Source organism: Saccostrea echinata, unplaced genomic scaffold, assembly GCF_033153115.1.
Source record: "Saccostrea echinata isolate AGI-Se365-2 ecotype Australia unplaced genomic scaffold, CSIRO_AGI_Sech_v1 ptg000053l, whole genome shotgun sequence".
In the NCBI taxonomy this organism is placed as follows: domain Eukaryota; kingdom Metazoa; phylum Mollusca; class Bivalvia; order Ostreida; family Ostreidae; genus Saccostrea; species Saccostrea echinata.
The window spans coordinates 2,499,230-2,526,111 of NW_026889802.1; the positions used below are offsets into that span (position 1 = coordinate 2,499,230).

At 34.4% G+C, this 26,882-nt stretch overlaps 3 protein-coding genes across 3 annotated transcripts in view; 2 read left to right on the forward strand and 1 right to left on the reverse strand.

Moving 5' to 3' along the window:
- Window positions 1-17,193, reverse strand: part of LOC133204395 (ubiquitin carboxyl-terminal hydrolase 39-like) — a 36,419-nt gene extending 19,226 nt beyond the window's left edge. Inside the window, exons 1-4 of the mRNA XM_061340117.1 lie at window positions 16,757-17,193; window positions 1,229-1,292; window positions 1,021-1,115; window positions 757-893 (exon numbers count right to left, since the gene is read on the reverse strand). Of these exons, the coding sequence (XP_061196101.1) occupies window positions 757-893; window positions 1,021-1,115; window positions 1,229-1,292; window positions 16,757-17,168 (708 nt within the window). The 5' untranslated portion in view covers window positions 17,169-17,193. The remainder of the gene's footprint in view (window positions 1-756; window positions 894-1,020; window positions 1,116-1,228; window positions 1,293-16,756) is intronic.
- Window positions 1-26,882, forward strand: part of LOC133204393 (polycystin-2-like) — a 271,638-nt gene that overhangs the window by 171,008 nt on the left and 73,748 nt on the right. The gene's annotated exons all lie outside the window — the stretch shown is intronic.
- LOC133204418 (UPF0561 protein C2orf68 homolog) lies at window positions 17,417-26,327 on the forward strand. The gene is made up of 4 exons (XM_061340145.1): window positions 17,417-17,495; window positions 22,590-22,702; window positions 23,135-23,196; window positions 25,686-26,327. Exons 1-4 carry the CDS (start codon window positions 17,419-17,421, stop codon window positions 25,821-25,823), a joined length of 390 nt encoding a protein of 129 aa, XP_061196129.1. The 5' UTR covers window positions 17,417-17,418; the 3' UTR covers window positions 25,824-26,327.

Genomic DNA, 26,882 nt, shown 5'->3' on the forward strand with positions numbered 1-26,882 from the left:
CAGGTAGGGCTTATAGTTACTTGGGAATGGACCTGCTCCAAAAACTTTAACCTGGTCACTCATCTGGAAAATCTAGGTCAGATCCAGCAACTGAAGCAAGTGTGGTTGTGTCCATCCCTAGATGCATCATCCATGCAACTTTGGTTCAGGTAGGGCTTATAGTTACTTGGGAATGGATCTGCTCCAAAAACTTTAACCTGGTCACTCATCTGGAAAATCTAGGTCAGATCCAGCATCTGAAGCAAGTGTGGTAGTGTCCATCCCTAGATGCATCATCCATGCAACTTTGGTTCAGGTAGGGCTTATAGTTACTTGGGAATGGACCTGCTCCAAAAACTTTAACCTGGTCACTCATCTGGAAAATCTAGGTCAGATCCAGCATCTGAAGCAAGTGTGGTAGTGTCCATCCCTAGATGCATCATCCATGCAACTTTGGTTCAGGTAGGGCTTGTAGTTACTTGGGAATGGACTTGCTCCTAAAACTTTAACCTGGGACGCCGACGCCGACGCCAACGCCGGGGGTATAGCATAAGCTCATCTCGACTTCGTCGAGGTGAGCTAAAAAATGATTGCAAAATTAAAAAGATCTGAAAGTTTATTTTTGCTTCATTCAATGTCAATGATTTGATAATGAAACAAGTAACGTACAATGATATCATACAGGTAAGCCAATGACCTGATACCTAACAAGTGACTTACAATGATGTCATACAGGTACATGTAAGCAAATGACCTGATACCTAACATGTGACTTACAATGATGTCATCCAGAGAAGAATCAATGATCTGGTAGTTGTCTGGCAGGCAGTAAAATTTCTGGGTCAATAAGTTTAAAAATACATGATGACTTTCCTGAACACTGTGAGTGTAGGCGTGAGAGAGTTTTCCACGACCTGAAATGTGTCGATGGTATTGTTAATTCTTTCAAAATAAATACTTGTAATTACTTGTATGGATATATAAAGATATATTAAAGACAAACAATCATATTCATAAATCACACTATAAAAGGACAAATACCTTGAAAGTACTTCCCACACACTAGACAGGCATACACATTAATGTGAGAGAGTGACACAGAACAAAGTTTCTCAAAATCAAAGTCTAGGACAGATCTGTAATGAAACAAGTCACACTTTAAATGTGATTCTGCATAATTAATAAATGAATGTGAAATGCATGTACTTAGATGTACTCAGATTATTAAGTAAGTTTTTTTATAGTATACCTGTTGATTGTATCAAGATAAGGACAGGACCGACTTCTGTCAACTTTAGGATCCTGAACAGCTTCTACAATAACATTGACATAATACTAGCACTTTTAATTTGTCTGCTCCTCAAAGACTCTTAAGTTTGTAAGGACTGAGTGCAATTCAGAAACACCTGGTAAATATTTGGCCATAAATTAAACTTTGCTGAAATTTGGCTTGGCTGGATATTTGGACTGATAACTTCAACGAATCTCAAGACAGACCTTTAGAATTCATGTTTTGAAATGCATTATTAGCTTTGGTTGGTTATAACTATTTTTAGATTTTTAGACTTAAAGCTGAACACGACTTGTAAATAGGCATACACCATTTTCGATACAACTAGCTAGGATATCAGCACTGGGATATACCCTTCGCATTCATTACACCTGACTGCTTTATTGTTTCGGGTATCGGCATGGAATGGTGACACGTGTTCGTGCTGGTTATCTTACATTACATTCGCTTACATTTTATTGCAGTTACTATATTTGTGTTTGTTTGTATACTGCACTGACCTGTGCAACTGTTGTAGGTTTCTTTTGTATCTTACTTTCCTGCATTAGAAGACGTAAACAGTTAATTTTTGTCGCTACCAAGTGCTGTATAGCATACGTCCGTCTACACTGGTGATGATTGATTATACTGAACACTGACCAAGTCAGCGGCTATGAAAATAGAAGGGCTCGTTGTTTGTGGTGACTTTAATTGTCAATTAGACTGTAATCAAAATGATAAAAGTGTTAAGAATTTAAGAAAATTTTTGAAATATTTTGATCTAAATGACTGCTGGATTACCAGCGGAAAAACAAGTACAAATGGTTTAACGTGGTGTGATGGAGAGGACATTCCCAAAAGCAGAATAGATTATGTTTTTATTAATGATAATATGTTTTTCCCGCTTTGTAATATTACTGTGCGTAGAGCACCTAGTGTTGAAGGGATACGTATGAGCGATCATTTGGGCTTAGGTTTTGATCTCAGTACTTCTGAAAATTTACGAGGTAGTGGTTATGGAAGTTAAATAACTCATTATTAACTGAAGAAAAGTTTTGTGAAAAATTAAGAAAACATATAAGTGACGAAAAAGAAGAATTAAAACAGTTAAATGATCCAAAAGTAAGATGGGAACGAATGAAAATATCCATTAAAGACTTCTGTATGTCTTTTTCAAAAAATAAAGTTAATAATCAAAAAAAGTGTATCAAATTTATAGAAACTCAATTAAAACTACTAGATTTAAAACATTATACTGAAATAAATATGAGGTACAAACGACAACTTGAAGAAGAAAGAGATAATTATTATGCTCAGAAGTGTAATGGAGCTTATGTACGATCTAGAGCTTTGTGGATAGAAAAGGGTGAGAAAAGTAACTCTTATTTTTTAGGTCTTGAAAAAAAGCAGCAAATAAATAATGCAATAACTAAAATCAAGGATGATAATGAGTCTGTTATCAGTGACAATGATAATATTATGAAATATTTGTTTACTTTTTATAGTTCATTATATACTAGTAAGAAGATTTCTGATAATGAAATAGAAAACTATTTAAAAAATGTTAACTGCGAAAAGGTTACAAAGGCCGAGAAAGAGTTATGTGACATGTTGCCTACAAAATTAGAATGTGAAGAAGCTGTTCTTAAAATGAAAAATAACAAATCCCCTGGTCAAGATGGCTTAACAGCAGAATTCTATAAGGTTTTTTGGCATGATATAAAGGAAACATTCTTTTCCTCTTTACTTAAAAGTATTGATGATGGTATTTTGCCTTTTTCGCAAAGAAATGCTGTGATATCCCTGATATATAAAAAAGGAGAGAAAGAAAATCTTAAGAACTATAGACCAATTAGTCTTACAAACGTTGATTACAAAATTTTTGCTCATGTTCTAGCTAATCGTTTGCAAAAAGTTGCTAGTAGAATAATTAGTAGTGAACAAAGTGCTTACATCAAAGGTAGATACATTGGGGAGAACGCGAGAATAATATTAGACATATTTGAATATTGTAACAATAATGATATTGATGGTATTTTGCTCTTTCTCGATTTTGAAAAAGCTTTCGATTCTGTTGAATATAACTTCAAGTACAAAACTCTAGAAAAATTTAATTTTGGTGAAAATTTTATCAAAATGATAAAAACATTATATTCTAAACCAACTTTTAAAGTTAAAAATAATGGCTGGATGTCAAAATCATGTGAAATGCAAAGAGGGATTAGACAAGGCTGTCCTGTGTCAGCACTTTTATTTATTTTCGTGCTGGAAATACTAGCAGTTCAGCTTAAAAATAATGAAGAAATCATCGGTTTATCGCCAGGTGATAATGGAAATTTAAAAATCGTACAGCATGCCGATGATTGCACTAATTTATTGAAAGACACTTATTCATTGAAAAAAGCTTTAGAAACAATACGTGAATTTAGCAAAGTCGCAGGCCCGAAATTGAATATGGACAAAACAGAATGTTTATTGACAGGAAAATTTATTGAAATGTATTTAAATGAAAAATATATTTGTGGTGTTAGAATTGCTAAAAGTCATGTAAAATCATTAGGTGTATATCTCGGTCATGATAAGGATATCTGTTATGATATGAATTGGACAAATAAATTAGAAAAACTTGAAAGAATACGGAGTGTTTGGAGAAGGCGAAACTTAACAATCTTCGGAAAATGCACTATAATAAATACACTAGCATTATCTAAATTGGTATATAATGCTTTTATTTTGTCAAATCCAAAAAATGAATTCTTTAAAAATGTATCAAAACTTGTATTTAATTTCTTATGGAAGAAAAAAGATAGGATAAAGAGAAATACGCTAATTGGTAAAGTTAACCAAGGTGGAATAGGTATTGTTGATGTAGAGAGTAAATTTACTGCAGCGAAGGCTTCTTGGATAAAACGAATACTAGATAAAAGAAGTATAATATATAAAATGTTGAATAATATTCTTAATCTTAACAAGAGGCCCAAGGGCCTTAACGGTCACCTGAGTATAATACAACAATATCGAAGTTAAATACACTGATAGATGAAGCAATGTGCCCTAAAGCAAGAGAAGTAGGAAGATCAGGATCAACAAAATAATTAGTTTAGTATTCAGTATCAACTCATAAATTAAGTTCTAATCTGTCCCCCACTTAACACTATCACCATGCAGACTATTGACAAACTATTAGTGCTTCTGTACTATTTTTAAACCCATATTACGACCTGTAGCATTGACCTCTCTTATGGTCTTTAAAGAACTTTTAATAAGATAAGTTATTTTTGTCTCATTTTTATTTATCTATTACTTACAGGTCTATGTGATTATTAAAACTAAGAAAGTACTTTTTTAATTATATGATGAACATTCTTGCATAATTATCTTATTCTATTAACCTTTCAAATACATTACTTACAGTGATTAATTATCAAAGGTGAATGGAAAAGGGGAATAACTTCTCTCAGTAGAATACAAATTAATAGAGCCCTGCCCAGGACTAGAATGCTTAGACAAATGGTCCAGATGTTTAAAAATCTGGTAGAAATACACTTACTCATATCATTTAAACTTTTACTCAGTTTCCTTCCGATATGCCCAGAAGCAGAGAAGAATTTCACAGGTACAATGCATTTTCACTACAGATTCAACAAAGCCTTACCCTAACACCAGAACCCAAGACCAAGGATCAAGAAATATACAAATTTGGAAGAGTTACCCTCATCATCATAACTATGGACTTCAAAGAATTAACACTTTTCCACTATATTATCAAAAGCCCCCCCCCCCCCTCTCGTTATGCCAGAACTCCTGACCCTAGGACCACAAGATTTAAAAATTCTGTTCAAAGCTCCCATTTTCATCATAGCTAAGCAATTTATTTATCAGGTCAACACTAAGGAGCAGACAGGATTAATTAATGATTAATTAATAGAATTAATACTTTTTCACAATATAATCAATAGAGCCCCCCCCCCCCCTTGAGAACCCCAAAAACTGAGGCCATATATTTAAAAATTTTGGAAGAGGCATCCTTGTCTATCATAATCATGCACTTAGTTTGTTTAAATAATCTCAAGTAGCAGAGAAGAAGATTTTCAAAGAATCAATGCATTTTCACTATATAATCAATAGAGCCCCACCCTAACACCAGAACCCCTGACCCTGGGGCCATGAAATTCATAATTTTTGAAAAGGCATCCTTATGCATCATAACCATGCACTTAGTTTGTTTAAATAGTCTCCAGTAGCAGAGAAGAAGATTTTCAAAGAATTAATGCATTTTCACTATATAATCAATAGAGCCCTGCCCTAACACCAGAAACCCTGACCCTGGGGCCATGAATTTCACAATATTGGAAGAGGCACTCTTGCTCATCATAACTATGTACTTAGTAACTTTATTTAATACCCAGGAGCAGAGAAGAAGATTTTCAAAGAATTAATGCATTTTCACTATATAATCAATAGAGCCCTGCCCTAACACCAGAACCCCTGACCCTGGGGCCATGAATTTCACAATTTTGGAAGAGGCACTCTTGCTCATCATAACTATGTACTTAGTTCCTTTATTTAATACCCAGGAGCAGAGAAGAAGATTTTCAAAGAATTAATGCATTTTCACTATATAATCTATAGAGCCACGCCCTTACACCAGAACCCCTGACCCTGGGGCCATGAATTTCACAAAATTTGGAAGAGGCACTCTTGCTCATCATAACTATGTACTTAGTAACTTTATTTAATACCCAGGAGCAGAGAAGAAGATTTTCAAAGAAATAATACACTTTCACTATATGATCTATATAGCCCCACCCTGGGGCCAGAACCCCTGACCCTGGGGCCACGAATTTCACAATTTTGGTAGAGGGCTCAATGCTTATTACAATGATGCCAACAGTTTGACTGCTTGATGTCCAGGAGTAAAGAAGAAGATTTTTAAAGATTGCATTATTTTTGGTGGTTTTAGCCCCACCCCTCAGGCCCCAGGGGGGCAGGGACCATGAAATTCACAATTTTTGTTCCCCTTCACCTATAGATGCTATATACCAAATTTGGTTGAAATTGGTTCAGCGGTTCTAGAGAAGAAATTAAAAATGTTCAAAAGTTAACGCACGACGGACGACGACGGACAAAAACAGATAGCAATAGGTCACCTGAGTGACTCAGGTGACCTAAAAACCTGTCAGTTAATGATATTGTTAAAACAAGTGTATGTAACTTTGAAAATACTGCTTTTTTAAGATGCTAAGAATACCACTTTTTTATGGTGAAGTCCTTTCTGCTTTCAATAAATGTAAAAAAGTTAAACAAATTTGTGCTTTAAAGAGAGACCAATTTTTATCGGAATTCATTTGGAACAATAATCTGTTTCAGTACGATTCTAAACCTCTTTGTTTTGAAAACTGGATAAAAAGTGATATTCTATATATCAAAGATCTTTTTGATAATGATGGAAACTTCCTTAGTATTGAACACTTTTATAATATACTGGAAAAGAAAAACAATATACTCTGTGAATATATCATGATAAAGAAGGCACTCAGAGAATACAAAAACAATTTTGATTGTACATATGCAAAATTTATTAATATTAAAAACGAAGTGTCATTTTTATTTAGAGATAATAGTGTAAGAACTGTAGCAAACCTTAAATGTGATTTTTATCATTCAATTTTGGTAAACATAAAGTTTCAACGATCAGTTTATGAAAATATGTGGCAAAAGACTTTTGATCTTAGTTACAAATATGTTTGGAAAAATGTATATCTAGCTAAAATTAAGTATATGTATGAACAAGAGGCCCAAGGGCCTTAACGGTCACCTGAGTATAATACAACAATTTAGAGGATCCATAGAGTATAAAATGAACTGAAAGGTGAAGCTTTGTTGCCCAAAAGCAAGAAAAATAGAGTGATCAGGATCAAAAAAATAATTAGTCTAGCTTTCATTCACAGTTCATAAATTAGGTTCTAATCTGTTCCTCATTTAACACTTTCACCATACAGTAAATTATCAAAATATCACTGCTTCTGTACCATCTTAATTCCTTGTTGAAATCTCTTACATTGGCCTCTCTTGATCTTTGATGAACATTTAATAAGACAAGTTATTTTTGTCTCATTTTTATTTATCTATTGCTTACAAGTCTACCTGATCATTAAAACTATGAAAGTACTTTTTGTATTATACAATAAAAATTCTTGCATAATTCTCTTATTCTATTAACCTTTCAAGTACATTATTTACAGTGATTAATTATCAAAAGTAAATGGCAAAGGGGAATAACTCCTCTTAGTAGATTACAAATTAATAGTGCCCTAGCTAGGACCAGAACACTTGACTAAATGGTCCAGCTGTTCAAATATCTGGTAAAAATAACCTTCCTTATTAAAACTTTTACTCTTTTTGCCTCTGATATGCCCAGGTGCAGAGAAGATTTTTAAAGAAATAATGCATTTTTACTACAGATTCACTATATTATCAATAGAACCCCCCCCCCCTCCATCGAGAAACATCAGAGCCTCTCACCCTGGGACCAGAAGTTTGCACATCATAAGTAATCACTTTGTTTATCTGCTTAACACTGAGGAGCAGACAGGATTATTTAATAGAAATAATGCATTTTCACTATATTATCAAGAGCCCCACCCTTGCACCAGCACATCTGACCCTGGGGTCATGCAATTCACTACTCTGGAAGAAGCACTCTTGCTCATCATAACTATACACTAGCTTCTTTGCTTTTTAACCAAAAGCAGAAAAGAATGTTTTCAGAAAAAAATTGCTTTTTCACTATATAATCAATAGAACCCCCCCCCCCCCCTTTTCACCAGAACCCTTGACCCTGGGGCCATGAAATTCACAACTTTGGAAGAGGCATCCTTGCATATCATAACAATGTACTTAGTTTGTTTAAATAATACCCAGGGGCAGAGAAGAAGAGTTTTAAAGAAATAATTCACCTTCACTATAGGATCTATATGGCCCCGCCCTAGCACCAGAACCCCTGTCCCTGGGGCCATGAATTTCACAATTTTGGAAGAGGCATCCTTGCTTATCATAACAATGTACTTAATTTGTTTAAATAATACCAAGGAGCAGAGAAGAAGATTTTTAAAGCATTAATGCATTTTCACTATATAATAAATAAAGCCCCACCCTAACACCAGAACCCCTGATCCAGGGGCCATGAAATTCACAATTTTGGAAGAGGCATCCTTGCTTATCATAACTATGTATTTAATTTGTTTCAATAATACCCAGGAGTAGAGAAGAAGATTTTCAAAGAAATAATGCATTTTCACTATATGATCTATATAGCCCCGCCCTAGCACAAGAACCCCTGACCCTGGGGCCATGAATTTCACAATTTTGGTAGAGTCACTCTTGCTTATCATAACTATGTATTCAATTTGTTTCAATAATACCCAGGAGCTGAGAAGAAGATTTTCAAAGAAATAATGCACTTTCACTATATGATCTATATAGCCCCGCCCTAGCACCAGAACCCCTGACCCTGGGGCCATGAATTTCACAATTTTGGTAGAGTCACTCTTGCTTATCATAACTATGTATTTCATTTGTTTCAATAATACCCAGGAGTAGAGAAGAAAATTTTCAAAGAAATAATGCACTTTCACTATATGATCTATATAGCCCCGCCCTAGCACAAGAACCCCTGACCCTGGGGCCATGAATTTCACAATTTTGGTAGAGTCACTCTTGCTTATCATAACTATGTATTCAATTTGTTTCAATAATACCCAGGAGCTGAGAAGAAGATTTTCAAAGAAATAATGCACTTTCACTATATGATCTATATAGCCCCGCCCTAGCACCAGAACCCCTGACCCTGGGGCCATGAATTTCATAATTTTGGTAGAGTCACTCTTGCTTATCATAACTATGTATTCAATTTGTTTCAATAATACCCAGGAGCAGAGAAGAAGATTTTCAAAGAAATAATGCACTTTCACTATATGATCTATATAGCCCCGCCCTAGCACCAGAACCCCTGACCCCGGGGCCATGAATTTCACAAATTAGGTAGAGGGCTCAATGCTTATTACAATCATGTCAACAGTTTGACTGCTTGATGTCCAGGAGTAAAGAAGAAGATTTTTAAAGATTGCATTAATTTTGGTGGTTTTAGCCCCACCCCTCAGGCCCCAGGGGGGCAGGGACCATGAAATTCACAATTTTTGTCCCCCTTCACCCACAGATGCTATGTGCCAAAATTGGTTGAAATTGGTTGAGCGGTTTCAGAGAAGAAGCTGAAAATGTTTAAATGTTAACGCACGACGGACGACGCACGACGACGGACAAAAACGGATAGCAATAGGTCACCTGAGTGACTCAGGTGACCTAAAAAATGTTGCTGAATTCAATTATAAATTATTGAATTGCATATTGAACAATAATTTAAATGTAAGTAAATGGAACAAAGATGTAGAACCTTTTTGTGAATATTGTATGGTTGTTGAAGACACTGAACATCTCCTGTACAGGTGTAAACTTTGTGAAAATATTTGGAAAAAAATTAGTTTGTTTTTGGGTTTTGAAATCACATGGAAAATACTGGTACTTGGTTTTCACAATGAAATCAATTTAAAAACAACTAGATTGAATAATCTATTGTCATTCATTTGTTTTACCATTTATAAATATAAAATGAAATGTAGATTTCAAAAAGAAAACATGTATATAGAAGTTTTTCGAAATAAGATAAAAAATTGTCTTTGTTTACAAAACGTGATTCTAAGGAAAGCACATGTAATTAATGATAATCTGTTTCTAGAAGTAGGCAATTATTTGTGATTTTGATTTATAAATTTCTATGCAATGTATGTATTATGATTTTCTGTACACTGAATTATTTATATATGATGTTTTAATGAAAGAGAAAAAAAAAAAAAACAAGAGGCCCAAGGGCCTTAACGGTCACCTGAGTATAATACAACAATTTAGAAGTTAAATACACTGATAGATGAAGCATTGTTGCCCTAGCCCCCCCCCCCCCCCCCCCCTCCTCAAGAACCCCAAAAACTGAGGCCATATAATTAAAAATTTTGGAAGAGGCATCCTTGTCTATCATAATCATGCACTTAGTTTGTTTAAATAATCTCCAGTAGCAGAGAAGTTTTTCAAAGAATCAATGCATTTTCACTATATAATCAATAGAGCCCCGCCCTAACACCAGAACCCCTGACCCTGGGGCCATGAAATTCACAATTTTTGAAAAGGCATCCCTATGCATTTAAATAGTCTCCAGTAGCAGAGAAGAAGATTTTCGAAGAATCAATGCATTTTCACTATATAATCAATACAGCCCCACCCTAACACCAGAACCCCTGACCCTGGGGCCATGAAATTCACAATTTTTGAAAAGGCATCCTTATGCATCATAACCATGCACTTAGTTTGTTTAAATAATACCCAGGAGCAGAGAAGAAGATTTTCAAAAAATTAAAGCATTTTTACTATATAATCAATAGAGCCCCGCCCTAACACCAGAACCCCTGACCCAGGGGCCATGAAATTCACAATTCTGGAAGAGACCCACCTCCTCATCATAACTACGTACTTAGTTACTTTATTAAATACCCAGGAGCAAAGAAGAAGATTTTCGAAGAATTAATGCATTTTCACTATATAATTTATAGAGTCCTGCCCTAACACCAGAACCCCTGACCCTGGGGCCATGAATTTCACAATTTTGGAAGAGGCACTCTTGCTCATCATAACTATGTACTTAGTTCCTTTATTTAATACCCAGGAGCAGAGAAGAAGATTTTCAAAGAATTAATGCATTTTCACTATATAATCAATACAGCCCCACCCTAACACCAGAACCCCTGACCCTGGGGCCATGAATTTCACAATTTAGGAAGAAGCACTCTTGCTCATCATAACTATGTACTTGGTAACTTTATTTAATACCCAGGAGCAGAGAAGAAGATTTTCAAAGAATTAATGCATTTTCACTATATGATCTATATAGCCCCACCCTGGGGCCAGAACCCCTGACCCTGGGGCAATAAATTTCACAATTTTGGAAGAGGCACTCTTGCTCATCATAACTATGTACTTAGTTCCTTTATTTAATACCCAGGAGCAGAGAAGAAGATTTTCAAAGAATTAATGCACTTTCACTATATGATCTATATAGCCCCACCCTGGAGCCAGAACCCCTGACCCTTGGGCCATGAATTTCACAATTTTGGAATTGGCACTCTTGCTCATCATAACTATGTACTTAGTTCCTTTATTTAATACCCAGGAGCAGAGAAGAAGATTTTCAAAGAATTAATGCATTTTCACTATATAATCAATACAGCCCCGCCCTAACACCAGAACCCCTGACCCTGGGGCCATGAATTTCACAATTTTGGAAGAGACAGTCTTGCTCATCATAACTATGTACTTAGTTCCTTTATTTAATACCCAGGAGCAGAGAAGAAGATTTTCAAAGAATTAATGCACTTTCACTATATGATCAATATAGCCCCACCCTGGGGCCAGAACCCCTGACCCTGGGGCCGTGAATTTCACAATTTTGGAAGAGGCACTCTTGCTCATCATAACTATGTACTTAATTCCTTTATTTAATACCCAGGAGCAGAGAAGAAGATTTTCAAAGAATTAATGCATTTTCACTATATAATCAATACAGCCCCGCCCTAACACCAGAAACCCTGACCCTGGGGCCATGAATTTCACAATTTTGGAAGAGACAGTCTTGCTCATCATAACTATGTACTTAGTAACTTTATTTAATACCCAGGAGCAGAGAAGAAGATTTTCAAAGAATTTATGCACTTTCACTATATGATCTATATAGCCCCACCCTGGGGCCAGAACCCCTGACCCTGGGGCCACGAATTTCACAATTTTGGTAGAGGGCTCAATGCTTATTACAATGATGCCAACAGTTTGACTGCTTCATGTCCGGGAGTAAAGAAGAAGATTTTTAAAGATTGCATTATTTTTGGTGGTTTTAGCCCCACCCCTCAGGCCCCGGGGGGGGCAGGGACCATGAAATTCACAATTTTTGTTCCCCTTCACCCATAGATGCTATATACCAAATTTGGTTGAAATTGGTTGAGCGGTTCTAGAGAAGAAGTTAAAAATGTTCAAAAGTTAACGCACGACGGACGACGCACGATGACGGACAAAAACAGATAGCAATAGGTCACCTGAGTGACTCAGGTGACCTAAAAAAAAGGATTGCAATTTAACTGAACTGTAACGGTATTGTAAAACCAAATTCAAGACGACATACAAGATGAACTAAATTAGCTGGGACTTGGCTACAAATGCATATTTATTTTCAATGCAGATTTTGACAATAATAAATTTGCACACGGTAATAAAACAAAAATTTCTTGAGGTTTAAAAAAAAAAAAAAAAAAAAAAAAGTCAGCGGCTTTATAAAGGGACACCCTCATATATAGAGAGAAACCAATCAAATATGGCGGACGTTACATGTCTGCTGAAGTCCTTTTAAATGTATGACATTTATTTATTTCTAATACTTTGTATCTAAGCAAAGAATTAAGAAAGCAGCATCAAATCCCAATTATTTGAAATGACCTTACAAGATGTAATTATTGGAACAACTTTACTTTACAGGTCCCCAGTAAAACAAGCTAAAATATAGTGTCTCTGCAAGCAACTTCAATATATGAGATCATGTGAGTGATCCAAAAAAAAAAAAAAGTATGAGGTTTTAAGCCATTTTGACCCCAAAATTGAATTCTATGGTTAAAAGTTTAGTTTAAAAACTTTGTTTTTAAACTAAGTTTTTAACCTTGTTATCTGAAAAAAGTAATTAATATTGTTTATTCAGTGAAAAGGAGACAAAAAATAATTGTCAAGAAGCACATGTGGGGCATGCCTAGTGCCATTTTCTTTCATACTTAGCCTTTTTTCATCTAAACAAACCAATGAGATGACGTTGAAGCTAAATTAAGATCTTGCCAAAAATATAGATGCAACTGAATTTCTTAATTTATCTAAAACAACACTAACCCTAATGTCTTTGATAGTATGCAAGGACTAATCCAAAGGTCCCAGGCGAATGCTAGACTAACTCGTGTGCGACCACTAACCCTAATTTCTGGGATGGATGCAAGACTAACCCTAATCAGTCAAAAACTTGTGCAAGGACTAACCCTAATCTTTCAGGTGGGTGCAAGACTAACCCTAACCAGTTGAAAAATGTGCAAGACTAACCCTTTTCAGTTGAGTGATGTAATCCTTATGTCATAGTGCAATGAGTGTGCAGATCTTGCGGATCTGGGGACCAGTATAGTAAAGTCTACCCATGATTATTAAAACTAGAAATATGTCCATAGGACATGAATGCCCCGTCGAGGGTATATTAGTAATGCAACATGAAAATTTGTATTAGTGTATGAAATTTGAAGAGAATATCTTGAACAGTTTCTTTAAAATTGAAATCTAACAAGTTGGATACATCCTTGCAAGCCAGGGGTCCTGAGTCAACACGTTGCCGTTGGACCCCTGGCATATTTCATTCAATAATCGTGGGCTTGCTTCTCTCATTGAGAAGCACCAATCAAATTAAAGCTTTCATAAATAGTTAGATAAAGATTCAGTTGACACCTCAAATGCACGTGTTACAAGTTGTTTATCATAGAATGGCTTAATATGATTGGTTGAGAGATGAGAAAAACAATCAAGATTTGTAATTTTTCCGAAAGACGTCGCTACAGTCAGCCCACAAATATTGAATGAAATATGCCAGGGGTCCAATGGCAACATGTTGACTCAGGACCCCTGGCTTGCGAGGATGAGTTGGATATAGATGATAAATTCTCACCAAATTATGTATAAGTGCATAAGCTTACATAAATATATCTTAAATGGTTTCTTTAAAACTTAGCAAAATGCAAATTTAAGAATAGTGAGGTCAAGGTCACAGGAAAGTTCAAGGTCAAACATTTTTGATGCAGTTGAATAGTTGTCACAAATATGTATCAGCATATTAAGTTTGATAAAAATATTTTGAATGGTTTATTTAAAATTGAGCTAAACACTAATTTAAAATAAATGAAGTTAAGGTCAAAGGATAGGTCAAGGTCAAAAAATGTTGATGCAGTTGTAAAGCTTAAATAAGTATGTATTAGCATCTGAAGTTTGACAAAAATATTATGAATGGTTTCTTTAAAACTGAGTTAAACACTAATTTAAGAAAAGTGAGGTCAAGGACAAAGAAAAGGTCAAGGTCAAAAGATGTTGATGCAGTTGAATAGCTCTCATCAGTATGTAACAACATATGAAGTTTGATTACACTATCTTGAATGGTATCCTTAAAACTGAGCTAAACACTAATTTAGGAAAAGCGAGGTCAAGGTCAAAGGAAAGGTCAAGGTAAAAAAATATTGATGCAGTTGCATAGCTCTCATCATTATCTATCAGCATATGTAGTTTAAGGAAAATATTTTGGATAGTTTCTTTGAAACTGAGCTTTGAACTGAGCTAAACCCAAAGCGCGACGGAAGGACCACAGGAGTTCGCAATTTTATCAATAAAGTCAATAAAAATCACTCGATTGACCAAGCCATGAGCTATGCGTTAGCATAGCGAACAGGAATGCAACGCGTTTTTGGAGAAATCGACCAATTTGCTTTTACCCACCGCTTATTCAATACAGCTCGTCAGCATTGGTATCAAACAACATTTCTCTACTAAAATTTGCTTTCTAACCCTTCTCGAATGCTGTCAATACCCACTTTCTTCGATTTCGCGTAAACATTCGTTTTACCGAGAAGCCATTGCGTGACGTCACATCAAACCCGAACCCGATAAATAATTATTAAATAAAAAAAAGATAGAGAATAAACTTTAAATTATTTCCTGTTGCTTTAAATTATCACCAACTTACCAAAGTGTATCAGCAAAGTTGTTGGACACGAGGAATTTCTTTTACTTACTCAATATTTCAATTTGCGCGCACATGCAACTGAAATTATCGCCCTTTGATTTTGAACAACTCGACATCATGGTTTCTCGCCATAAAAAAATAATCGGGGGATATTAAGTATTATGATTTATTCAATTTATTTATAAAATAAAATATGTACAATTGACAACGTATTTATTATTTTTTTATTTAAAACAATCAAAATAATTATTTGTCGGGTTAGGGTTTGATGTGACGTCACGCAATGGCTTCTCGGTAAAAAGAATGTTTATGCGAAATCGAAGAAAGTGGGTATTGACAGCATTCGAGAAGGGTTAGAAAGCAAATTTTAGTAGAGAAATGTTGTTTGATACCAATGCTGACGAGCTTAATCTCGGTGGAGATTCGGCTGGGCTAGATATTTGGTCTGACGCCCACCGAATCTCGGGACAGTCCTTCATAATTCATGTCTGGGAATTCAGCCCCAACTTCGGCCGGCTATAGCAAGAATTATTCACCTAGGCGACACTGTCGTTCGCTTCAATTAAGTCATTTAGTAGTTAAATTAACTCTCTGTCACTCAGGGTTCGAAATTCACTATATACAACTGGCAAAATGCGAGTTAGAATTCCCAAATTGCGAGTGAAAAATTAGGTAACTAGCAAAAACTTGCGAGTTGATTTCTTTTGCATTGAAACTGTAGCAAAATTATATAATGTGACAGAACACAATGCTTTTGATTTAAATCATTAATTAAAATAAAAGTCACACTGTAGTTGTATTTTGTGTATTGTACAGTAGTTACTTTTTCCTTAAGTTACATGGATTTAATTTATATAAATTTAACTTTATATGAAAATTGCGAGTAGTCTTACAAAATTGCGAGTTCACTCTCTTGGTACTCGCAATTATTTGCGAGTTGTAATTTTAGGGAGTTTCTAACCCTGGTCACTATTATTTCTACCTTGCTTACCATCTAGGCATGTAAATCCCAACATAAAAACATTCACTGAAATATCCGTTCAAAATATGGCTCCCCTGACGTAATTGTTTATCTCCTCGCACTAAAGAGTTCCTCTATGGTCTGTTTTCATTTCTATCAAAAATACTTAAAAGCCACAGTAAAGGTTCAGTATCACATAAACGAAAACAGACTGTAGGAACTCTTTAGTGCGAGGAGATAAACAATTACGTCAGGGGAGCCATATTTTGAACGGAGATTTTAGTGAATGTTTTTATGGTGGAATTTATATGCCTAGACGGTAAGCAATGTGAAAGTAATAGTGACAGAGAGTTAATTAAACATGACGAGCTGTATTGAATAAGCAGTGGGTAAAAGCAAATTGGTCGATTTCTCCAAAAACGCGTTGCATTCCTGTTCGCTATGCTAACGCATAGCTCATGGCTTGGTCAATCGAGTGATTTTTATTGACTTTATTGATAAAATTGCGAACTCCTATGGAAGGACAGATGGAAGGATGAAAGACGGACATGATAAAACACTATATGCCTTGGCCATATTCATGGTGGGGCATAAAAATCGGTTAACATAGCTAAAAATTAACTCAAGATGCATTTTGTACCATAATCGTCGTCGTCCTCATTGTAGAGATCAACATTCAGTGGGGCTGATGGGGGTGATGTCTTTTCAGCCTTGACTTTACTCTTCAGTTGTTTCGCTTCAAGGGACTTTTTTGGTGATTTTGCAGGTTCATGTAAATCTTTTTCCACTTTAACTTTTACTGGCAAGATTTTGTTCTTTTCTTCGTCTTCTGTGCTCTTTTGTTCTAACGAGGTATCGCCGGCATTGTCAGACCTCTTTTTCAGAATACTACGGGGTTGTGGAGTAGATGCCTCCCTGTCACCTTCACTTGAAGTTCTAGATTTTTTCAAAATTGACTTCACGGGTTCCTCTTCTTTCTTTTTTCGTTTCAGAATGCCTTTTATCGGATTATCCGTCGTATTTTGGTCGTTCGAGTCCACATTTTCCGCCATACTTTGCTTCTTATGTGAAAAACGTCATCAATTTCGTGCAGAAAGTTAAACAACTCGTGCGTTTTGTATATTTGCATTCCATCAGTTTTGCAGCACATGGTTGCTTAAAAATCGAAAATAAAAATTTGTTGTTTTATGGTTGCTGTACATACGTCATTCACAGTTAAATTAAAGCATTTTTCAGAAACAATGCTTCGGAAAAATATACGAAAAAATAACGTATGACCTAAGATAAAATTTATAAAACAATATGGCTGCTGGCGTTCGATCAAAGCTTGATATGAAACATGGTTTTATGAAAAGTATTATACAAAATCAAGTGTCCAGGTAAAAAGTGTTATTTTTGATTATAGATAATAGCAATGACTACTAGGAAGAACCTTCTGTTGTTAAAATATAGTCCTATAAAATATAGTCCTGTGAACTCTGAACACAGGTACTTTGGTTTTGTACTGTACCTAGTTAGAATAATCTAACTGTGTCTCGGGACAAGCCCTCACCACAGTTAGAATACGTCCCACTCCACTCCGAAATGATTTTGAAAAATACAAAAGGAGTTGCACTGAAAATAACTACCAAATTAATCATAACAAACCTTTTTGAGATGGTATATGTCTTTTAACCTAAAAAATAATTCATATAAATACGAAAAATCAACTCATTTTCTCAACTTTTTTCCTCGCTTCAAATTTAACACCATGTTGACATTCAGAACTCTCTAGATTGATTATAGAAAATGCACAGAGTACGAGTTATCGCCCGTGTTTATTTTGCTACATTGCCAATACACGGAACGAATTCTATCGTTAAACCGGGTCCGTAGGACAATATCATTTTAACGATAGAACGTTCTATCTATACTGTACCAGGTCCAGCACAATCTCTTGATTTAGCTATATAGCTTGAAATAGCTATATAGCTTTATTAAGCTATTCAAAATAGCTTGACAAAGCTATTTTTATACAGTTTTTCACAAAAATGTTTTTTGCAAGAAATAGACAAAAAGTCGCAAGTATTTGACTATTCATATATGTAGGGGTGAAACGGTTCACCGCGGTATCGATTCACCGCGGTATTTTTTCTCGGTTTGATACACGGTACAAAATCTCTATTTTCGGTTCGGTTCGTTTTTTGGTCGGGATCGTCATTCAGTCGGGTTTGGCATAAGGTATAAGCATGTTGCTCAGTATAATTAGTACAAAAACGTAATTTTTTGTGGACTGGTAGTTTGTAAAATAATTTTTAACAGTCAAATCAATTAAATTGATTTCTTCTAGTCATTTTGCACGTAAATTATATGACTAGATTAAGTAAAAGGAAGCATAAAACAACGGTTGAATTTGTTTCCTTCTACATGTTCTATCAAATATGTATCGTATCGAAAATAACCGTACCGAGACAAAATTATACGATACGTATCGAACCGTGAAGGAGGCGTATCGTTTCACCCCTACATATATGTACTATGGGCTAACATAACAACAACCGAAATCAAAGATAGTTCTAACATTGCAGCATTTGAATACTTTTAAGCAAAAGATGTATTTCCATTGTTTGAGTAACTGTACACTACCTTGTGTGCATTGAGGCATGGATAAGTATGATTGCTTCTCATTGTACTGAATTATTACCAATCAATTATCTTGTTGACCATAATTGGCCTCCTTTATAATTTCATTGCAGAAGTAACTGTATCAATTGCTTTATATAGCCTCAAAACATTTAGAACTTTGAGTACAAAGTCTGTTAAGGAGACACAATTTGGTGAGTGATTTTTACATGCATTATTTTCAGAAGAGTTCAAGGTTGAATATTATCACTGCACCAAGGTGCGACTTTTTGTGGATGCTGAGAAAATAGCACATTTAAGAAAAAAGTGTGATAAAATAGCTAAATAAAGCTATTCTGAATAGTTTAATAAAGCTATATAGCTAAATCAAGCTATATAGCTAAATCAAGAGATTGTGCCGGACCTGTGTACGTTATTGATATGTAACAGGTCCAGTACAATCACTACATTTAGCTACATAGCTAAAATTACCTACCGTAGCTTTATTTACCTACCTCTGGTAGCTTTATTTAGCTATTTCAAGGCAAGTTTTCACAAGTTTTCTTTTTATTTTAAAAAGACAAAGAGTCTGCAAGTAAATGTCTACTAATATCCTAGAGTACCCATAAATCGTCCCCTTACGACATTCTACGTCATAGTAAAGATGAGCGCGTGCAAACTGATAAACAAACTTCAGTGCGAGCTATAGAACGGAAATGCTGATTAAATGTTAAAAGTCATTTTTTCATATCACTCTTGACAAGATTTTTAGAGCTCTTCTACAAAATCAAACTTTTACACTTAAAAATGTCACCCATACCCTATTTTCGTCCTTCACATATAAAAACGGACGCAAGTGATTGGTCCATTTGTTTTTTGTGATTTGTGGAAAATCATTAAAATAAAAATTATAAATAAAGTTCTTCTGGGCAAAAGGTTTCTTTTTAAAAATATTCTTATCAATTTAAGAACATTCAATTGTTTTAGCTATTACCGACTCCGTTTTCTTTTTAAGAAACACGAATGTGCTTTCAGATTTACATTGTCAACGATGTCATTACAATACATGCTCATCAAATTACCTGATATACAATTATACAATGTTATATTTAAGATTTTCCGAAATGCATTGGCCTTACTGGCAAAAACCTATAGAAAATCAATATATCTGAACAGTGCAAGTCTGACCGACACAATCTGGAAAAATCAGAAAAATTTAATTTAATGGTTGGGGTTACGACGTAGATTTGAATTGATCACCTAATTATAATGCGTAAAATATTCACGTTACAGGAAAAAAACTTTTTATCTACTGTGTAGTAGATGAGAAATTAATTAAAGAGTGGCAGTAAAGATCTTGTTTTACTTGATTATCAATATGTCTTGAATTTCGTACCCCAGTAGACGACCGCTGGATTACTTATGCTTCAATGCACATGGCACCTGTGAAACTGGTAAAAATTGTAACAAAAATACACCTTCTTTGGTCGACTAAATAAAACTACTGTTTGATAAAATAAATTCTTGGTTTATAAAAATGAAATTTTCTCTTCTTAATTACTTGACTACTTTTCGACTTTTTTGCGAAGGGGGGGGGGGGGGGGGGGTTATTGATCAGGACCGGCGACTGAGCAAGTGAGCAAGGTCAAAAGTAGATCTATCTAAACAATGTGATCATCATTGCTTGGGTATGTTGAAAGATTGATTTTGTTAAGGGTGGAGGGGGGAGGGGTATGATAAATTCTTACGTACGATGAATATTGATTTTATTTATTTGTCGTTTTAATAACATATTCCTGGAGGAAAGAAAATTTCGATTATATACAACTTATTAAAAAAAACAAACAGACAAACAAACAAACAAAAATCACCAAAAAAATGAAAGAAAAAAGAAAAACACCAGCATGATATAAACTGTTTTAATTTCGACCAACAGAAATTGTTTTGTTGGAAGCATTCACAGTTATTAGTCAAAGTTACTGATAAAATCTTTGATTTTTGGAGACTCTATCATTTGCAGTGATGACTTAGATTTTTTTTTCTGAAATGATTTAATACCCGCATGGCCGCATAGTACGTCAACCAAACACGGGTAACGTCAATATCTAGGTGGAAAGTGTATAAGATCCTTATGATTTGGGAGCATTAAATTTTTGTTTTCAAATTCTTAAATTAAAAGCCCATGCACGTAATTCAATACATTGAAAGGTATAAAATAATAAAATGAAGGTAAATTTGATCTGGAAGTGATTTTTGGGAACGTAACTGCCGTGTACATTTTCAATAGAAAATGAACCTAAGGAAAAACAGATAGTTTAAGGATTTTTATTCTCTTTAATTTTACTACGAGTTTAAACTGCAAACTCTAAAAAATAATTGCTAATACATTTGCATCATTGTGTTCACCAGTCATAACAATTAAAAATGACGTCATCGATACATTGTTCGAAACGTGCGGGCTGTGTGAAGTTTGAGGACGATTTTAGGGTACGGACGAATTTAGGGTATACGACGATATATATTCTAGGTATTATTTAAAGAGCAATCTTAAGCAGAAATAGTTTTAACATTGCTGCGTTGAACACTTTTAAAGAAAATATGCATTTCCATTGTTTGAGTAACTGTACACCACTTTGTGTGTGATGAGGCGTGGATAAGTATGATTACTTCACATTGTGCTCATGTGAACAAAAACTGGTTTTCTGTGTTATTTCACCCAAGAAGTAACTGTTAGGTCACAAATTAACTGTTGTATATAGCCCCAAAACTTTTAGAACATTGATTGCAATTGGGCAGAAAAAGACACATCTCCAAGAGTGATTTTTTCATGAATTGTTTTCAGATGAGTTCAAAGTTCAAAATTATCTCTGCATCAAGGTGCAATTTTCTGCACATTCTAGGGAAAATGCTAATTTAAGAAAGAAGTTTGATTTAGTAGCCAAATAAAGCTACTTCAGGTAGGTAATAAAGCTATGTAGGTAATTCAAGCTACGTAGCTAAATCTAGTGATTGTACCAGACCTGTGTTAAAAAAAAGGTATGCAGGCTCTGTAATGGTGTCTGCTTCACTCGCTTGTTTACATGGTTTGTTTTTTTAAAACGGCGCTGCACCCACTGACTTTTAGCACCGGACATCTCGGAACATTGATTACTTACTGTAAAAACCCTCACATCTTGCAAATAATTCCAAAAACATGATATTTTAACATTTTTTCAAACTTTGCTTTCACGTGCCTAGAAACAAGTGCAAATTCTAAACCTGATTCAAAACAACAAATTCCGGCCATCCAGAGTTCTAAATTCTAAATATTGACAGACCGGAGAGCTACAGTGCCACCCAAATGAAAAACTGTATATATATTGCACAAAAGAGTTGCACTCTGTTCTGGATTTATCTCTCCAAAATTTTTACCTCACCTGCAATTTAAAAATATACTTCCGACCTCTATCATTAACTCTCATACTTGACATCTGCACAAAAAGTGTTGGACCAAATAGTCTTGCCACTGTACTTCTCTGGTTGTCGATCCCAGCTTTTTCAGACCAGGGAGCTTCAGAACTGCAGCTGAAGTGAATTTAAATAAATTTTCTTAATGCAAAAATGACTTTCATTAAATTTTCAGTACAAACAAATTTGAAAAATATGTCATTGCATTGTCAACTTGGAATCAATTTTATTTCTTGTGCTTGTACAAGTCTTCATCTAATTTTTATATCAAAGGGGAATGACAAATTTAAGGACCGTAAATGTAGACTATTCATTAATATACTAGTATGTTCATCTTTAAGAAAACAAAAAGCTTTAATTACTCAGCACTGTGGATTATAGATTTGCTATTTTAATTAATCTGCATATTCTTTTTTCTCTTTTAGAGATACATATGATAAGGAAGTGAAAGCTAAACTTAATGAGAAACCAAGACATAGGCAAAGTAAAGCAAAGAAACCTGATCTTAATGTGTATATCCCACCTACAAAGTTGAAAGGTAACCGTAACTAAAATCAATACCGTAAACCAACGTCTCTTAAAATTATGTGAAAATACCAAATATCTTTCTGACACATCTCTTGTCAAAAACTAATGGCTCAATAGGCCAAGGGTTTGTGAAGAGAGAAATGTATCTGAAACACTTTCAGCCAGCAAAGTTGAGTTAAAAAATTAGTGACAGTTTTTAAAGCAAAAAATAAAATGCAACATGTATGTGCTGAACATAAATTGTCACATTGCACTGTTGTACTTTCCGGTATGCTGAGAAATTGCTTGTTCATTGCATTGGCTTGTACATGTACTTACTTTAAAAGCAATAGGAAATGATTATTAATGATATAAGCATGAAGTTTGGCAGTTACCAATTTATCAGCAACAGAAAAATATTCCATCTTACTTCATCTACACTTAAGTATTCAATTCTTTTCAGAAATATTTCTGTTGGAATTTGAAGATAAGGATGGTTCTATATACAAGACCTCTGTGTGTAAGGTATCCATTTACTTCAGCCTGATTATTTTCCTATAAATAAAGATTTTAGCTGATGTGGGCAAACGCTTATGCTGTACTGTTGGCATCCCAAGGGTAAAGTTTTTGGGGCAAGTCAAATTTCCAGGTTGTATACTCTTACCTAGACTAATCCTGCAGGTATGATACATCAATGGAGGAGTGCTTTTGTTATGGATGCTGTGTCTGAATCTAAATTTCCAAGATACATGTAACTGACCAGCTTAAAGTCTTTAGAGCAGGTAAAATAATTCTACCTAGACCAAACTTGCATGGGTAATTCCTCAAAGATGCATACAGACTTGCTTCAGATGCTGTAACTGACCTATATTTTCTACACAAAGACCAGGTTCAAGTTTTTGGAACAGGTCCATCAGCATTCTAACTTAGATACTTATGCTGACCATATATGCATTGTTAATGCATCTAGGGATATATGCTAACATTCTTGCTGAGGATGCTGCAAGTGTCTTGTTTTCAAGGCAAAAGTTTAAGGAGCAGATTGTTAAATATATGTCTACCTGCATCAAAAATTTGTGAATAATACTTCCAAGGATGCATTCTAGCTTCTCTAGATTGTTATGTTCTAGGGATGTCTTATTGGTCAATACCAATATTTGATAATCAGATTTTCTGATCAAGTACCTGGGTATTTGGTAAAATGTATATACAATTTAAGTTTGTTAATTTTATTGGAACCAATTAAGCCCCCATCAATGATTTTTTAAATTCATATACAGTACATACTAATAATGGAAGAAACCTCAAGCCCAACGAAAACAACTTTTTAGTACATGTATTAAATAAATACAAAAAATATCAATTACTATACACATAATTATAAATGGAGTATTAACTGGTGTATGTGACGATAATTACTGTATATAAGTGGACAAATGAATACTCAGTATTTTATTTATATTATTGAAGTTTTTAACAAATACATATACTCTGAAATATAAAAAAATTACACCTGAGTAACAGAGTACTGATTTTAGTATTCCATACTTGAATTAATGCCTGGTTAACAGTGTACTCTTTGACATCCTTATTATATGCACTTGTTGGCCTTTAAATGGAGAATTAGAGAAATTTATGCAATACCAATAATCATCTTGAATATTTATTTTGTATAAAACTTTGTTCACTTATAGTTTACAATTGTATAGGTGGCTTCTTCAATTTTTCATATATCATCCAATTTACTGATAAACAGAGCAGTAATTAGGACCCCGCAAGGATTTGCGGGTGCCCTATAGTAATCACTCTGTCTGTCTGTCTGTCCGTCTGTCATTCTTCCGTCCACAAATTTTCTGTTTTTTTCTAATAACTATTTTTGTAGTTGACCAATTAAGTTCAAATTTGGTATGTTGGTTGAAGAGGCAGTAAGACATATTTTGATGCTAAGTTTGGTTCTCTATGTCATCTAGTTTGGAGCTGGGGTGGTGGGGTAGATTCCTTAACTTTACATTAGAATGAATGCCAGGGCATAGAGAGATAACTGCTGAGAATGTTCCTATTGTAAAGTATGAAAGCTGCAACTAGTCCCATGGGATTAATTAGCTTTCCTCTAGAAGAAAATCCAAAGCATTATCTGTTTCTGTCAAATTGAGATTAATTAACACCTCTGTCTACAAATGAAGTTTGTTTTGAAGTTAAGGTCAATTCTGAATGATGGTGACATTCTCTGAAATGTGGATTTAAATAATGTTCATACTTTATTTTGGTAAAATACACAATGAGTTATGATTTTATTGAATTCTAAAGACAAGATATACATCAAGATATGTTTTTTTTATTATTTATTATTCATTTTTTTTTCTTGCTGCCTTATGTAAATTCAAGAATACATGTACTATTAATTTTAACAGGTAGTCCGATAATGAACTCATTCTGTCATTACTGAAAAAGTTCTTATTGTAAACTTGGAAGAAAAGGATGAGAGAGCAGTACAATTAATCCCCTGGGATTAATTATCTTGTCTGGGGCAGAAAAATTTCCAAGCTTATCTTTATTTGTCACTTTAAGATAAATTAACCTTTGTCTGCAACTGATGTTTGTTTTGAAGTTAAGGTCAAGCCTGTGTGATATTTGCATTCACTGAAGGCTGGCATTTTATAAAACACATGCTTTATTCTTGTTTAAATATACATTTAATTGAGTTATTATAAATATGTTTTTTACTGCCTTATGTAAATACAGGGATACTCTTTACAGGTAGTTGGATATTTAGGAATTATCTTGAAATTTTATAAATACAGTTGTTATTGCATATTCTTCTTCATATATTTTTTAATTTTTGTAATCAATTAAAATTCTCATTCTGTAAGTTGCACCTTTATATTTCTACCCCTTGGCGGGGCCCTTGCTGACCGGTCAGTTTTCTAGTTTTTTTTATTTTTATTGTAAAAGTGAATAGCTCTTCATTTTAATTCTTAATTATAAATATTAACTGATTTGGTATATCACAACAGAATGACAGTGCAAGTGCCATAGCCCAGAAAATCGGAGAGGAGAGGAATTTACCTGCTGACTACATAACAGCATTAGAAGAACGACTGGACCATGAAATATCCATCCGTGAAAGTCACGAGTCTGACTCAAACAGCTGATTGTTCAACAGCCAGTCTTTATTGGCTAGCAATGCCTTCCTTCTGAAGCCTTGTGTGGCATTAGACATTCCCAGATTTAGCTACATGGACGTGTGGTAGCATTGTTTCTCCAAAATGCGGAACACTGAAGACTGAAAAATAAAAATTCAGCCATCAAGATATTTAAAAGAAAGGAGAAAAATGCTTTGAAATTTCAACTTAATGTTCAGGACAGAGAGTAATATGACCTTAGCTTTTCCCCTGCATCTCAGTTGTATATTATGTTAGTGTTACATGTGACTAGCTTTTTTTGATAAAAGCTGATTTTTCAGTGAATGTTTGTTGTTTGGTTTTAGCAAAAATGGGCAGCAGGCCAGACATACTATCCGTTACTTTTTGATAGTAAATATTCTCAACGTTTGGTTGTTTTTGTTTTGTTTTTTTTTTTTGCCCTTGGTTTGTTTGAAATATAATTTGATACAAGATTTTTAGCAGAGCCATTACAATCTGTGCTTAAAACTTATTTCTCATGACTACAAAGTTATATATTTTGACCTATATGGTTCACTTATAGCTGCAGGTCAAAATAAATATGGTTAAAGTAATTAATACTAATTTGATATTGAATAAAATATTTTTTATTATTTGATTTTTTTTTTTATCTCAACAAAAATTTATTTAGAGTGTCTTGTCTAGTAAGAGTCTGAAGAATAAACATGATTAGTTTTGATGTTTTATTAGGCTGTAGCATTGTTAATCATTCATAAAAAGACAAAGCTGCAGAAGGGCATATGTAAACAATCTTAACACAGCCATTTGAGAAATATGATGTAATACATGTATCTGTGCTAATTAATAATTACACCATAGGAAATGCACATCAAACATTAGGAATGGAAAAATCATTGAAATCTTTATAACAAGGTTGATACGTTTTTAGCTCACCTCGACGAAGTCGAGATGAGCTTATGCAAAACCCCTGGCGTCAGTGTCAGCGTTAGTGTTGGCGTCCCGGTTAAAGTTTTAGGGGCAAGTCCATTCCAAAGTAACTATAAGCCCTATCTGGACCAAACTTGCATG